This window comes from Oryx dammah, unplaced genomic scaffold, assembly GCF_014754425.2.
Source record: "Oryx dammah isolate SB20612 unplaced genomic scaffold, SCBI_Odam_1.1 HiC_scaffold_22, whole genome shotgun sequence".
In the NCBI taxonomy this organism is placed as follows: Eukaryota; Metazoa; Chordata; class Mammalia; order Artiodactyla; family Bovidae; genus Oryx; species Oryx dammah.
In genome coordinates this window covers 29,290,629-29,307,641 of record NW_024070206.1, presented here as the reverse complement: position 1 = coordinate 29,307,641, position 17,013 = coordinate 29,290,629, and the positions used below count along the sequence as shown (strand labels likewise).

The 17,013-nt window shown below is 42.2% G+C and overlaps 1 protein-coding gene across 4 annotated transcripts in view; it reads left to right on the top strand.

The window, feature by feature from the left end:
* OSBPL1A (oxysterol binding protein like 1A) overlaps nucleotides 1-17,013 on the top strand; it is a 221,221-nt gene that overhangs the window by 127,065 nt on the left and 77,143 nt on the right. For 2 of the 4 annotated variants that reach the window (XM_040264746.1, XM_040264752.1), the window contains one exon: nucleotides 6,511-6,673. The exons of 1 other annotated variant lie outside the window; for it this stretch is intronic. In XM_040264746.1, coding sequence (XP_040120680.1) covers nucleotides 6,511-6,673 — 163 coding nt within the window. Of the gene's footprint in view, nucleotides 1-4,826; nucleotides 5,631-6,510; nucleotides 6,674-17,013 lie in introns of those variants that run through there. One more of the 4 variants, XM_040264747.1, reaches the window with a different exon arrangement.

Sequence of the window (17,013 nt, the reverse complement as noted above, 5' to 3'; positions counted from 1 at the left end):
GCTCTGTGCAGTCCCCCTCCCCTCCCCACACCTTCCTTCTATATACTCCCTCATCTGAATTTCCTCCCATCAGACAAATCTGCTTGGCCACTGATACTTCTTTATTTTTAAATGTCTTTCTTAGTAAGAGGAGAACTGGGGCAGGGGGAGGGGGGGAAAGGGCTTGAGAAACATAAAATTTGTGCAGTTGGAGAGGCATTGGTGAGATGGCGTAGAAGCAGGGCATGAGAGTCAATGGAAACCCTAAAATCTAATGTGTGTGAGGGCACTTTGTAAATCTATAAAACAAAGTGCGTGCCTACCATCCAGTCTTGAAGATGTGTTTCCATACTTGATCATGCCTGGGACATGAGATCAAATCTTATTTTTCCTGGGCTGAGAGCATGATTCAGCCTGGCTATGAACCTAGATAACCTCTGCTTGAGTTCACATGAGAGCGCTATGCCTCCCACCTCCAGCAACGCTGTCATCTTCTACAAGCAGAAGAGCCTTTGTTGTTGTTAAGTCATGTCCGACTTGTGACCTCATGGACTATAGCCCACCAGGCTCCTCTGTCCATGGGATTTCCCAGGCAAGAATATTGGAGTGAGTTGCCATTTCCTACTCGAGGGGATCTTCCCGACCCAGAGATCGAACCTGTGTCTTCTGTATTGGCAGGTGGGTTTTTTTGTTGTTGTTGTTGTTGTTTTTTTACCACTGAGCCTCTAAGGAAGCCCAGCAGAACCCTTACCCAGCTGTAAAGGACCAGGCCCACTTTTCAACAGCAATGTGGCAGCAGCAGAGAAAAATCAGCATATCATTGGTCCTCTAACCACAGAAATAAGTCTTAATGTAATTCTTTATCTAAGAGGTAAGATTAGATGTTTTTGGATTTAAGATGTATTTCAGTCTGAAGCCAGTATGTTCTGTTATAGCCGTACATCCAGTAATAAGAAATGAGAAAGGCTGATGCTGAAAAAAGAAGAGCTCAACAAAGGACAGAAATGGTATGGACCTACCAGAAGCAGAAGATATTAAGAAGAGGTGACAAGAATACACAGAGGAACTGTACAAAAAAGATCTTCATGACCCAGATAATCACGATGGTGTGATCACTCATCTAGAGCCAGACATCCTGGAATGTGAAGTCAAGAGGGCCTTAAAAAGCATCACAACGAATAAAGCTAGTGGAGGTGATGAAATTCCAGTGGAGCTATTTCAAATCCTGAAAGATGATGCTGTGAAAGTGCACTCAATATGCCAGCAAATGTGGAAAACTCAGCAGTAGCCACAGGACTGGAAAAGGTCAGTTTTCATTCCAATCCCAAAGAAAGGCAATGCCAAAGAATGCTCAAACTACCGCACAATTGCACTCATCTCACATGCTAGTAAAGTAATGCTCAAAATTCTCCAAGCCAGGCTTCAGCAATACATGAACCGTGAACTTCCAGATGTTCAAGCTGGTTTTAGATAAGGCAGAGGAACCAGAGATCAAATGCCAGCATCCGCTGGATCATGGAAAAAGCAAGAGACTTCCAGAAAAACATCTATTTCTGCTTTATTGACTATGCCAAAGCCTTTGACTGTGTGGATCACAATAACCTGTGGACAATTCTGACAGAGATGGGAATACCAGACCACCTGACTTGCCTCTTGAGAAACCTGTATGCAGGTCAGGAAGCAACAGTTAGAACTGGACATGGAAGACTGGTTCCAAATAGGAAAAGGAGTATGTCAGGGCTGTATATTTTCACCCTGCTTATTTAACTTATATGCAGAGTACATCGTAGAAATGCTGGGCTGGAGAAAGCACAGGCTGGAATCAAGATTGCTGGGAGAAATATCAATAACCTCAGATATGCAGATGACACCACCCTTATGGCAGAAAGTGAAGAAGAACTAAAGAACCTCTTGATGAAAGTGAAAGAGGAGAGTGGAAATGTTGGCTTAAAGCTCAACATTCAGAAAACGAAGATCATGGCATCTGGTCCCATCACTTCATGGCAAATAGATGGGGAACCAGTGGAAACAGTGGCTGACTATTTTTCTGAGCTCCAGAATCACTGCAGGTGGTGATTGCAGCCATGAACTTAAAAGACGCTTATTCCTTGGAAGGAAAGTTATGACCAACCTAGATAGCATGTTCAAAAGCAAAGACATTACTTTGTCAACAGAGGTCTGTCTAGTCAAGGCTGTGGCTTTTCCAGTAGTCATGTATGGATGTGAGAGTTGGACTGTAAAGAAGGCTGAGCACTGAAGAATTGATGCTTTTGAACTGTGGTGTTGGAGAAGACTCTTGAGAGTCCCTTGGACTTCAAGGAGGTCCAGCCAGTCCATCCTAGAGGAAATCAGTCCTGAGTATTCATTGGAAGGACTGATGCTGAAGCTGAAACTCCAATACTTTGGCCAGCTGATGAGAAGAGCTGACTCATTTGAAAAGACTCTGATGCTGGGAGGGATTGAGGGCAGGAGGAGAAGGGGACAACAGAGGATGAGATGGTTGGATGGCATCACCGACTTGATGGACATGGATTTGGGTGAACTCTGAGAGTTGGTGATGGACAAGGAGGCCTGGTGTGCTGCGGTTCTTGGGGTCGCAAAGAGTCGGACACACCTGAGTGACTGAACTGCCTGACTGATGCTGTTAACTGACTGGAATGTAGCCGGTTGAAAGAGCTTTACTAGATTGATCATCAGAGCCAGAATGTCACCTAACCTGTAATTGGATAATTGGACATGGTGTTCTCTGAATACTAATAATTTACTCCCACTTAGTGGTGTGTCTTTGCCAGATTTAATCATTGCCTTTGCCTGACTTAACCTCTTGGAAACATAGGTAAATAGCAGGGTGCTTTATAGAAGTTGATAAAAATGTATATTCACTGGCTAGCACCAGGCTTTTTAAAATTCTGAATTCTTTTGTTGGCATCCATTCACTGATGGAGTGAAGAACACTTTGCAAGTATTCATTGTGATTTTCTTCTGCCAGCGTGAAATTGAGTAAGATGAAAGGGGAGTCCGTGTTAAAGTGATTTTGGAGATTATTGGAAAAGCTTGAATGTGCCTTAGTCTGAAGGAGCTATAGACATAGAGCAATGTGTCTACTAATAGTTGATAATAATGTGTAACTATTAAATGTGTGATGATTCAGTTCTTAAATGTTTCTAATAAAAAGTTTGACATTTACGTTTACTTGGTTTTATGTTGATTTCTGTTGTGGCAAAGTGTGAATTTTATGTGAAATTTGAGAAAGAAAATGTTGTCCATATGCTGGAAATGGTCTAATTATAACCACATGTTGGGTTTTTACTAATTTTGTGAAGTTATCTGTTCTTTGAACAATAATAGGGAAGTTATCCTTTGAGTCATCTGTGTGCGTGTATTGATACACACGAAGGTGAAGAGCAGCACTTAGAAGTGCAGAGAGGGACTGCATGAAGGTACTGTTTCTCTCACACCACAGTTGCTAAACTAGCAAATGAGAGTTTGGAGACAGACTTGGAAAGTAAGACGAGGATTTTATGAAGTTACACTCTGCATAGCTTGATGAGTAGTTTACACTATTTCCAGTACAGGTATCCTCCCAGTGTTTCTGAATTACTGAGATGATAGCGGGGTTAGATTTGGATTGTTCCAGCTGACTGTTCCAGCTGATTGATCTGATTGACCAAAAAGCATCCTTGCCAGTGAAGTATGTTCTTAGGTGCTTCTTTGCAGCTCTTCACTAGTGCAGTTTCTATTCTGCGCACACCTGCTGTCTCAGCTGCATCCCTTTTCCGTATGGGGACGTGTTGCCATTCAGCAGGAAGTTTGAGAGTAACATGCCTCCAGTATCGCAGATCCTGTTAGACTTGAAACTAATACACGTGTCCTCAGATCAGTTGACAGATGATAGCGAGGTGAGATCCAGTCTGTGGTCAGAGCCTCTTCTCCACGTTTTGTTTCCACCCCTTTCCCTCCTTCTCTGGAGACCATCTTCTCTGAGAACAGATGTTGAGGCAGCAGAATACAGGGATGCTTGCTTTTCATGGATAAAAAGATCAGGATTTCGAGTACAATCTTGTTGGGAGAACTTGATATTTTGGAGCCTCAATCATTTATTTTGCCCCTTTTCTGAAATCTAGGGATTGAGTTTAGGTATTTAAACTTAACATAGATGTTTTAAAGCATTGAAACCAATTTTTTTTCAGTAACTATAGTAGTTCCCCCCTTTATCCTTGGGCCAGGGTATGATCCAAGACCCCCAGTGGATGCCTGAAACTGGATTTACTGAACAATGTGTATATGTACTGTTTTTTCCTATACGTATGATTACATACATAATCATATACCTATGATTAAGTTTAACTTACAAAGTAGGCACCATAAGAGATTAACAATAAAATTAATAAACTAGAACTTACATATTTTTTACCCAAAGAGGTAACTTAGTTGATTCTTATGTAGAACAGTTGGAGAAGGAAATGGCAGCCCACTCCAGTATCCTTGCCTGGAAAATCTCATGGACAGGGGCCGGGTGAGCTGCAGTCCATGGGGTTGCAAAGAGTCAGGCACGACTGAGCGACTAACACTTTTTAAAACACTGTGTAGAACAGTACAGTGTCAATAGCACATTTGCATTTTGATACTTGAGCAGCTGAACAAAACAAAACCTAAGCTTAATGAAAGAGGAGTGGATAGGGGTGAAAGAGTTTGAATCTGCAATGGCGTTTTTTGGAATCTGCAGCAGTGCTGATGTTTTTCCATCTAAAGAAGGGTTCGTTTTGGATATTATGATGAATTCTGTAGTCCTTGTTTATAGATAAATGAATTGTCTGGTCAAGTGGAGGAAAAACAGCTTTTTTTTTTTTTTTTTTAAGGTTGATTTCAGCTATACCAAGAGTATTTCCTCCTTGGATATAAAATTTTAGATTCTAAGAACGTTTGCATGTATTTTTCAGTTTCTTAAAAATTATAATTATATACCTATTTAATTTTTTCCTGTTTTCTGGGTCTTCTCTGCACATTATTGCTTACCATTTATTGCTGTTTATATTTCATTATTGTAATTCTAATAATAAGTACATTCCTATAATGATAATAAATACTAAGGTACCCGAGGACTGGAGCTGTTCCAAAATAATGAGGGTTTAATTCTGTTTTTATTACACACTTAGCATTTTCTGGTAGGGCTATATTTTAAGTCATATCTGGGATTCTTGGAGCATTGTCCCTATACGTGTGACTGTAGAGTCAGAATGTGGAGGAAGATGCTGTGTGCTTGGAGACCACAGGAAGGAGACTGAGAGAGAGACCAGGAAGTGAGAGCGGAGTTCAGCAGAGCGCAGCTGGGAGCAGTTGGAAGTCACCAGGGTGAAGACCCAGGGGCAGACGTTTTGACTGGAGGGGGTTTCGGAGGTCACCCCATCTCATGCTCCTCAACTGTTGGAACAGCCCCTGGCTTTGGGCCTGGAGGGAAAACTCCAGGAGGCTCCCGATCTGGAACCAGCATCCTCCTATGAACTGCTGCTTCCTGAAACATCGGATTTCATGCATTGAGATTTGAGAAATAGGTTGTGCTGTTGAATTTTTTTCTTTCTGTTTTTTTGAAGACCACTGAGTTAAAGCCACCGATGAGACTCTTCCATGGCAATAGAATCCTGATTTTATAGGTAAAGAAACAGGCACAAGAGAAATCTGAGATTAGGTGGATCCCAGCTCTTCCAATTCCTGTCTAAAGACCCACGTGACCCCTAGAAGTTGAGGGAGTTGATGAAGTAGCTGTGATTTTCAGAGTTCTAATACAAGAGTGGATGAAACTGTTCATACCAAATCTGCTACCTGCTATTTTATATGAGAATTAGACTACTTAAATTTTAGAAGGCTTTAATTAACTTCAAATTCAGAAGCTCTTGAATTAGATAGGAAGAACAGATTATATCATCAAAGGAGTATGACTTTGCCTTCTCTATAATCTTTTATTTATTTACTTTTGTTCACTAAACTCAAGGTAAAATATGCAACCAGAATCAAAATCTGGATTGGAAAATGGTAATTAAAACGTCATTACCTAGCTTCTTGTTTCTCTTTGTTTGATATACCAACTCTTTTGAGAGTAAACCGGAGGATTATGTCTTAATCTTTGATGTGGTTCACATTTTAATATTTACAACAGTTTTAATTCTTTATTTTGTTCAAAATCTGCTTTAATTTGATTAATGTTGAATGAAATACTATTAAAAAAAAATTTATATGATTTTCAAATTGACTGATGTCCTCCTACTAAGTAGTCCTGATCACTTGGGCTGAATTTGTTTGCTTTTTCTTAATCTATTTGCATTGGCTGGAGCTGTTATGAAAAAAGTCCCCACGGGAAGAACAAAATTAGCTTAGTAATTTTGCTCTTTCAAGCGTGCACATGTAGCACCACTGTTTTCATTCCTGATGTTGCAATTGAACTGGGTCTAAAGCGAGTTATTTTCACATCCTTTTGAGTAAGTCTGTCTCTCCTGTCACTCTGAAGTCTTTTTTGTCTTATCTGTTTTCTTCTAGGTGAGGAATTTTAAATTGGAACAGGAACAAGAAAAAAACAAAATTTTATCAGAAGCGCTGGCGACTCTAGCCACTGAACATCACGAATTAGAGCAGTCTCTGGTTAAAGGTTCCCCGCCTCTGAGCATCTTTAGTGAGGACGAGTTCTATGATGCACTGTCAGGTAATTCTAGAACCCCGCCATCTGGGTCTTTGGTAATTCACAGTTGACCACCTAAATGTCGTTTTAGGGTAGATGTCACCTTGAATTCCCTGGAGTAAACAGATGGAAATGTATTGCTACAGCTCCCCAATGACCTACTTTTTGTGTGATTTTTTTTTTTAAGGCAGGAGCCCGAAAGTTTGAAACAGAAGTCATCACTGATTCTGCCTTTTTGACAGCCTGTGCTCTGCTAGGGCCAAAGGGCTGTGAATCTGGTTTATTATTTTATTCATTGACTGTTAAATACCTCCTGGTACAAGGTGCTATTACCTGTTAAAGGACAGAGAGGTAGATGGTTTATATCCTCAGAGAGGTTTAAGAGTAAAGGACACAGATAAGGAAGAATTGGTTATGGAATTGGTTAAAGAATATGGTGTTCTGGGTGCCGAAGGGAGAGGTGAGGCCACAGTGTTCCTGGAACAGAGAAAAGGAGGAACCTCCCTTGGCCTCAGAGCAGTGCAGCACCCTGGCAGTGGGTAGGGGCTTCAGAGCCAGATCCTCTGAATTGAAATCCTGCCTCTGACACTGGTGTGAGCTGTGTGACCTTGGGCAAATCCTATGACCTCTCTGGTTTTCAGCTTTTACATGTTTAAAATGGGGATAATTACAGTTTCCATTGCAGTGGGTCAGTTGGGATTAAATGAGTTCATATGTTCAGTAGTGCCTGACAAGTACCAGGTATTCAAAAAATGGGTGATGTATGTGGAGGGGTGAGAATGACTTTCAAGAGGAGGTACTGCTGAGTAGCTTTGACTTTTTATGAATTTCCTTTAGAATTTGAGGTGGATGTGGGCAGAGTCATGGAAGGAATCCTGGAGGGGATGGCTGGAGATGATTGAGACTGAGAACAATTCTTTGATGTGAGGAAATTAAGTGCTTATTAAGTAGATGAACATGTGCAATTGCTGGGTCTCACAGAGCTTGACGGTGGAAGCAGGATATCTCAGTGGATATGGAGTTAAGGGTCACATTCATAACAGGAAACTAAAGGAAGCACAGTGAGAGGTCACAGAAATGAGAACTACAGAACGTTTGGTTAAGGAAGTTAAAGTGCTGTGATGATACAGGACAAGGAAAGTGATGTTGGCAGACTTAACAGAGAAGAGGTTCATTGCAGAAGATCAGCAGAGGACGCAGGAACATTAATTTTAGAAGTGTGACACGATCAAAAGATGGGGGAAAGCTAATTCTAATAACCAGATTGGGGAATAATTAGAGAAAGGATTGTAACGACTACGATGGTGGCTATTAGATAGGGTATTTGTGAAAACAGTGATTCAAATTGGGAAGAGAAAGTAGAAATCAGATTTGAAAGCAGTGGAATGAGTGGCGGGGTTAAAGAAGGCTTTTAGCCTGATTGGGGGAAGCGGGGGAGGGGTCACTAAGGCTGCTAACATGTCTTCCCGTCTGTCCTCTGCCACATCCTGTACCATTATTCCCTGTATTCCTTCTGTTCGGATATCCAGATAGAGATGTGAATGTAAAAGAACCTAGATGCTTCAGCTGCTCATCATTAATAATCTTTTTAAAAATATATATATTTTATGAAATATAGTTGACTTACAATGTTTCAGTTGCACAGTAAAGTGATTCAGTTATACATGTATACATATATTAATTTTGAAATTATTTTCCTATGGGTTATTACAAGATATTGCCTGTAGTTCCCTGTGCTATACAGTAAACCTTTGTTGTTTGTTGCATTCATCATTGATGTCTTTAAAAAGAAATTAATTTTTAAGAAAAAACTTATAAACAGTTCAAGAGGGAAGTTCTTATAGTGGTGCCCAGTGAAATTTTCCCTTCATCCCTCATCCTAATTGCACGCTTCCTCAGAGGTTCTTGTTAACAGCTTGATACATTCTCTTGCAGAGCTTTTTAAAGCAATCCCATGTATATGTGCCTGTGTGTCTATGCTGTTGTTTTTTTTTAAATGGTGAGTGGAAGTAGCTGTGTAATTGTCCTGGGTCTGCTTTTCATGTTACAATGTATTTTGGAAATACATACCAGTATATTTCCCACCAGTACTACAACTCTAGCTCATTCTTGTTAAAGGTTCCATGAAAGTCAGTGATACGGTTGAGCAGAATTTTCTGTCATTCTCTGCCTGATAGACACTTAGGGGCTGCTCTCATCTTTCTGCTTCTCGGGTGTATTTTAACATTTGTTTCCATAGTCGTTTCCTCGGGGAGAAGGAGATAAAAAGAACTACAGTCTCTCGGTCAGGACTGGAAAATGAATTTCCTCTCAAGGCCAGTTCAGGGCTGTTTGCAGTACCTGCCTCTTGCCGGGTGGCTGTGTTGAGAAGGATCCCGGCGCAGAGTCAGCGCCCTGCTGAGTCAGCGCGTTCCACGTGGCTGGAGGAGATGAGGGAGAGGGACTGTTGTCCTGAGTGACCGGTGAGTAGTGACAGGTCCCTGCCCCGAGTGACCCACCTGAGTTTTATTACATTTGCCTGAACGTAGTAGCCTTTCTTGGGCCACTCCTACTTCCTGCCGCAAATCTTGGGAATCCTTTGGTGCAATGTAGAACTCTATTAGAATTACGAGTCAGCTACCCAGGGTTGAAGTCTTCCCCTGCTGGTGACCCAGCCACGTAATTCACTGAGATCGTAAAAGCCATCATTTGGGAATGACTTCATCTTCTCACTGTAATCTACACATTAACCTTCGTTCCCACTTCCTCCTCTTCTGTTACAAAAGAAGTGTTCCCTTTTAATTAAGGCCATTTCCTCCTGATTCGTTCTGGTACCCATCTTCAGAACTTTGGTTTAGCTATTTTTTCACCTACAGTTTCTTCTTTTTTTTTTTTCCTTTATTTTTTTCTTCAAGTTTTATTGAAATAATTGACTTACAACCCTGTCAGTTTAAGGTATACAGGATAATGATGGGGCCTAAATCATGAAATGATTATCACAAGTTTAGGGAACATCCATCATCTCATAAGGTACAAAATTAAAAAGATAGAAAATTTTTTTTTTCCTTGTGATGATACTTCTAAGTTAGGATTTACTCTTAACTTCATGTATAAGATACAGCGGTGTTGATTATATTTATCCTGATCTATGTCACATCCTTAGTTATCTTGTAACCAGAAGTTTGTACCTCTTGAACCTCCTTTCATCTATTCTCCCTCCCCTTTCTCTGCACCTCCAGTAACCAAAAATCTGAGCTTTTTCTGTGGGTTTATTTGCTCTTGAAGCAATATAATTGACCTATAACACTGTGTTAGTTCCTGTTGCCCGTCCAGGGATGCGCTTCCCTGGTGGCTCTGACAGTAAAGAATATGCCCACAATGTGGGAGACCCAGGTTCGATCCGTGGGTTAGGAAGATCCCCTGGAGAAAGAAATGGCAACCCACTCCAGTATTCTTGCCTGGGAAATCCCATGGACAGAGGAGCCTGGCAGGCTACTGTCCTTGGAGTTGCAAAGAGTTGGACATGACTGAGCGACTAACACTTACACAACATAGCGATTTGATATTTCTGCACATTTTTTAATGGTCAGCTTAAGTCTAGACATGTGAAAGTTTGAACCTCTTCATCTCCTTCACCTGTTTCTTTCGATACCACGTTATCTTAAATACTAACCTATAATAGTTTCCCATTGCTGTCAAAAGAAGTTACTGTAAATGTAGTGGCTTAAACAATGCAGATTTATTCTCTCAGCTCTGGAGGTTAGAAGTCCTGTAATCAAGGTGTTGGCAGGTCTGTGTTCCCCTGGAGGCTGTAGAGAGAATCTGCCTCCTTGCATTTCCAGCTTCTAGAGGCCACCTGCATTCCTTGGCACAAGGCCTCATCCTCCCATCTTCAAAGCCAGCAAGTTGACTTCCGATCTCTCTGACCCTTCCTCCCTTCCTTTTATAAAGACCATAGCAATCACAATGGACCCATCCAGATAGTCAAGGGCAACCTCCCCAAGTCAAGGCCCTTAACTCAGTCACACCTGCAGAGTCCTTTTTCAATGGAAGGTGACCCCTCCACAGGTTCCAGAGACTAGGAGGGACAGTTGTTTTGACTACCACAGTTCCGGAATTTGTTTCTCCAGCCCTTACCTCTTGTGAGATATGTATATACTCAGTTGTTAGCTGGATAAATAAAAGATGGATTCTTGATCTTCCTCCTAGGTCCTTTTCCTCCTGGAATTTGCTTAATTTTAGTAAATGGCGCCTCTTTCACCCGCTAAAGCTGGAAATCCGGGAGATTCATGGCACTCTCAGGCCCCCTCCACGACGCACAGCCTGGGGCCTGTCCGTTCTGCCCTTCAGTCTTACCTTGAATCCGTCTGTGTTCTGGTACTGCAAGGTGACCATTAAAGGTGTAGGTGCTGCTGCTGGAAGACTGTTGATAAGTGGTGGTTCTACCAATTCCTGTAGCCTTTGGAAAATGACTTCACTTTCTTGTGCCTCATTTCTCCATCTGCAGGTGGGTCATAGGATTATCGGGGGCAATAAACAACTCGTGTGTACTGTAAGCAGTGCCTGGCGCACTGAGGGGCTGCCCCGCCTTCACTTGCAGTATCATCACCTGCGCTGCACCTGCTCTTGTCCAGCCTCTTAACTGATGGCCGTGCTTCCTGCCTTGCCCCTCTTGACTTTCACTCTGTACATACCACCCACACCAATGCTTTATAGACATGGCATCACATTCCCCTGCCCAGAATCTTTCAGTGGCTCTTCACTGCACCTGGAATAAAATCCAGACTCCCTAACGGGCCTTCCAGGCTCCTGACGTGAACCCCACCCTGCCCGTCCCTTGTTCGTTCCAGCCACACCAGGCATCTTCCAGCCTCACCACGCCCACGTGACAGGCTGTTGGGTGGGAGGTAAACGAGAGCAGGAACAAGTATACAAACTTGCATTTCATATAATTTCTGAATCAGAATAATAGATTAAATCAAGCCTACCTTAATGTTTAAAAGAAATGAAGAAAGGCTTTTAAAGCTACTTCTTTTAAAATACTTCTAAATAATTTTCAGTAAACGCTTAGTCTGCTTTTTAAAAGTCAGTTACAACTTGTTATTTCCTTTAAAATTAAATCCATGTGACTTCCTGTTTTCCCTTTAAATTTTTTTAGATAAGCAGGGTCAGTGAAAATGTACTACAGTAGGTGAGACAAACCTTGATATAAGCCTACAGCGTAGAGCATTTTTTCCAACCCCATGCGGGTCTTTTAATTAAAAAAATTTTTTTTCCAGTATGCTCAGTGACTTAAGATTTCATCAGATCCTATACGGCAAACATTCTTTCTCACAAATTGGGTTGAATTCCATTCTATAACAGATGAGAAGGCATTAAACCTAATGAAGCATCACTTCCTCTCTTCATTGCATGTCTATCTTTAAGGAATGAAATGGTTGAGTGAAATTTCTGATTACTACCTGTAAGTGAACACTTCCTGGGAAGAGGGCTAAACATTCATATATATTAAAACAAAGGATTTAATGAGAAACTAGAGACTAACTAGTTATGTAGAAAAATTCTATTCTGCAAGTAAAATACAGAAATTCTAATATGTAGTAGGTTCCACTTTAGGGAAGAATGAAGCAGCTCCTTTTGCATGTTCCTGCCATCTTTCTGCTCTTTCCATTTCACCCGCTTCTACCAAAATTCTCAAATGTCTCTAAATGATCACTATCTCCTCTTCTGGGTAACTTTTCCCACTCCCTCAGGCACAGTTACTTGTTTCATCTTCTGTGTTTCTTCCCTTTACATTTCTTTCAAGGCCCTTTGGTTGTGTTGTGCCTATCTCTTTTCAGTGGTAGTACCTGTGTGCTCAGTTGCTTCAGTCATATCTGACTCTTAGCAACCCCGTGGACCATAGCCCGCCAGGCTCCTCTGTCCATGGGATTCTCCAGGCAAGAATACGGGAGTGGGTTGCCATGCCCTCCTCCAGGGCATCTTCCCAACCTAGGGATCAAACCCGAGTCTCTGATGTCTCCTGCATTGGTAGGCAGGTTCTTTACCACTAGCACCACCTGGGAAGCCCATCTAATGGGAGAGACCCTGTCTATTTATATTCCTGAAGTACTTAGCACAGACTGAATTGCTCTCTAAACGTTTATTAAGTGCAGGTTGTTGAACAAATGTCATTGATATTTCTGCCCTCCCTAAAAATATATTGGTTTTCAATCAAGAATGCAAAAGAAGCCATAACACTTGCTAATTTCATGCAGCCTGCATGCTCCACTTCGGATACTGTGGGGAACAGGAGGGGTAGGTGACGGAGTGAACTGGGATGAGATGTTATTTAAAGGGTAAAATTTGTTCTCCAGGAATTTACCATCATGTGGGAGCTAAGAGACTGTCTCTCAGAGAGAGGGGTGAATGGAAAAGTAGCTAAGGGGGAGAAAGTTAAAGGTGCTTGACCTTATGAATCGCTAGTGATTTCCTAAGGCATTATTTTTGAAACATTTCTTAACCAGTTAAACAACTTCATGGCTCTTGCTCTTTAGTACTGGTCTGGGATAGCAGTTGCACAAAAATTTCTGCCTTTTGAATTTTAAAACTTCAAAATTTATTGTTTTTCGTACTGTCTGTTCGCTTTCCTTTTTAGAAACATGTTGAGATCAGTTGTGCAAAAAAGGCTTTCTTGCTTAAACTCTTAATGCTATTTTGGTCAAAATGCGCATGAATAATGCATCCAAATCCTATAGTGTAGATTGGCAAAACCAGTGGAAAGTTAGGTTATGAAATCGAAGCCAGCTTTAGCATGTCTCAGCAGTTGCAGGGGTGGGTGCTCATGTCTTTTTAAATCAGAGCTTTAAGAGTGGAGAGTGGTAATATAATGACTTTGATTTTGTCTGGAGGAGAGTAACATAGGAAGTTATGACCCTTGTGAAATAACGTTTAATCCAACAACTACAGCTGGTAATAGCTGAATAAAGTAATGACATCTGCTGAGAGTTTCACATAGAAGATGCAGGGTTTGATCAAAGTGACCAGAAGTGTTGGCAGGAAGGCTGATAAGACACCATGTGTTCTGTTCTTTATGTTCCTAAGTCCATTGTCCTCCTGCATTTGAGGTTTTTTAAAATTTATTTGTTTTTACTTATTTCAGTGTTTTTTTTTTTTTTTGGCTCTTGTGGGTCTTCCTTGCTGTGTCTGTCTCTAGTTGTGGCTAGCCGGGCTGCTCTTCCCCTGTGGTGGCTTCTCTTGTAGAGCACAGACTCTGGGTGCATGGGCTTTAGTACTTACGCACATGGGCCATGGGCTCAGTCGCTCTGTTGCTGTGGGATCCTCCTGGACCACACACCAAACCCGTGTCTAACTGTGTTGGCAGGCAGGTTCTTACCCACTGTACCACCAGGGAAGTCCTGTGGTTTAGTTCTGAAATACCTGGACATTTCCTGCCTGGGCCATTTCTGTGAGTCTTTACTGTGGTCTGGACCTGCCCAGGACTTGAAGAGCTCACTCACTCCTGTATTCCTAGCACTTTTTTCTCTTGTTCTTATTTATTTATTTATTGAATGATTAGCCATACTACCTTGTTCTTGCCCTGTTTCTCGTTCTATAACTTTTTGTGCATTTCTTTCTTGTCTTTCCCTAAGCCTGCATTTCCCTCGAGAACAGAGACCTTATCGTGTGAACTTGTATATTTCCTCTGTTGCCCAGGACAGAACATGTTCATAGGTTGGTGTGACGTGCAGCAAGTTGAGTACCACAGACTGTGACTGTTATTAAACACCTTTTGTATGTAATATGGTACAACATTCTGTGGAAAATCTTAAGTAGTGCCAAGGGCTCTTAATCTCACTTTGTGCTTATAGCATTAAAAATTATCCAGCCTCTTACTCATGATGTGTATATGTTGTAGGTAAAACACTGGTGAACGTAATTTATCCTTGTGTGTGCGTGCATGCTCAATTGTGTCTGACTGTTTGTGACCTTACGGACTGTAGCCTGTCAGGCTCCGCTGTCCGTGGAATTCTCCAGGCAAGAATACTGGAGTGGGTTGTCATTTCCTACTCCAGAGAATCTTACCCAGCCAGGGATCGAACCTAGCACTTCAGCCTTCATCAGGGAAGGTACATCAGGTACAGCTCCGTATCTCTCCCGGGTAATCAGTTATTCCTGGTCCCCATCAGCTGTCTTATCTTTCAGAAATGCTGTGTCCTATACAAATACCTTTGACCTGCATCACTTTGCTCTTCTAGCATTCTCTCTTGAACAGTCTCTGTTTATGTTTGTTCTCATGATTTCCCAGCGGCCGCTCTTGACCGGCTCACCACTGTCACCGGCTCAGCTGCCTAGGTGCATGGCTCTGTCCCAGTCTGCATCTTTGTCAGCTTTTTACCAGCACTTCAAGTTGCTGATGCCCCCTTCCTTCGTGGAACACTTTCTTTACTTGGTTTCCAGAATACCACTTTCATTTGATTTTATTTCTGTTTCCTTTGCTAGTGTTCTTGCATCTTTCTCATTTTTGGTAGTAGAATGTCTTAGAGTACAGTCATTCTTTTCTTTTCTGCATTTACCCTCAAGATCAGAGGTCCCCAGTCGCCTGGTCACAGACCAGTACTGGTCTTGTGGCCTGTTAGGAACCAGACCACACACCAGGAGGTGAGAGATGGGCTTAGTGAGTGAAGGTCCATTTGTATTTACAGCCACTCCCCATTGCTTGCATGACCGCTTGAGATCACAAATGATGGTGGCCTTAAAAATACGTTTGAGACAATTTCAGATCTCCACGCGTTCTGAATTAAAGTCAAAGGTAGAATATCCTAAGACTGCTACAAAAGCACTGAAAAGCCTGCTTCCATTTCCAGCATTCTCTCTTTGTGAAGTAAGGTTTTCTGCAGTACAGCAATTAAAAAGTTCACACAGTAGACCAAACATAAGCAGTGTACTGTGGGTGTCACTGTCTCCCATCGCCCCTGGTCTAGTTGCAGGAAAACAAGCTCAGGAACTCCCACTGATTGTGCATTATGGTGAGTTGTATCATTTCATTATATATGCCAGTTTAATAATAATAATAGAAACAAATGGCACGATAAATGTAATGCACTTGAATCGTCCCAAAACCATCCCCCACCATCCAGTCTGTGGAAAAATTCTCTTCCACAAAACCGGTCCCTAGTGCCAGAAAGGTTGGGCGGTGCTGCTCTAGTGCCCTTGTGCTCAGAGTGAGGTCTGAGTAGCGTTAGCATCACGTGGGAGCTTGTCGGAATTGCAGAACCAGAGGGCCCAACTCAGACTTAGTGAATAAGAATTGGCAGTTTTCTTCAGATCTGTAGGGGATCATCCAGACATTAAAGCTTGAACAGCTTGCCTTGCGTGACGTCACCTAGTCCCACACCTGCGAATATTGCCCAAATTCTGATAAATCTGTCAGTTTGTGTCTGTAGACTCAGTCTTGTCTCTGAATTTCAGACTCCTGTCTAATTATCTACTTGGCACGTTCACTTAAGTGAGATCTCCTAAGTGTCTTAAAATGTCCAGAAGAGAATTCTTCACTACTGCTCACAAGCCTGCCCCTCCTGTATATTTTGGTGGATGAAGGATGCATCTTTACAATTGCTTCAGCTGAGGTTGAGAACCTTTGAATTATCTGTCATGGACTGTGGGTTGTTGTTGTTTGTTTGTTTTTTAAATTGTTCTTTGATTTCTTTTTTTTTCGGGGGGTCGGGAGAAAGGTGTCGTATCTACGTTCAGTCCGTCAACACATTCTGTCAGCTCTTCCTACCACATTCAGCAGAATCTGACCCCTTATCATCATTCCACTCCCGCCACCCAGGCCCCCCTCATCTCTTGCCTGGATTGTGACAGGGGCTTTCTGACTGGTCTCTCTGCTTGCATCCTTGTCTCCAGCAATATTTCAAGTGCAGCGTTCAGAGTGACCGTTTCCAAACGTGAGTCTCTTCAGATCATTTCCCTGCACGGGACCCTATAATGGCTTTGCTTCCAGCTGGAATAAAAGCCAGGAGCCCTCCATCTGGCTGCCTGCCGCCTGCTGAGGTCTGCCCTGTCCTCCTCAGTCCCTTCCTTCCATCACTTCTCAGCGGCTGTCCCTGCTCCTGCCAGGCGTGCCCCCCAGGCCTTCGCTTCCCCTCACCCAGAGCTCTCTCATCCCAAACATCTGCAGGGCTTACCCCTCCACTCCGTTCCTTTTTCTGCTCAGAAAGACCTTCACTGTATCATTTTCTCTCTTTTTTCTCTTTCACACATATTGTTCATTTGTTTCTGGACTCCTACAAGTAGAGTGTAAGCTCCTCTGTGAGGGAGGCATTTTTCTTGGTGCCTGAGTTAGAGAGTCAGTAAAGAGTTCTCCAGCAGGGTAAGATGGAGGTGGAGTATTCTTTGTGGAA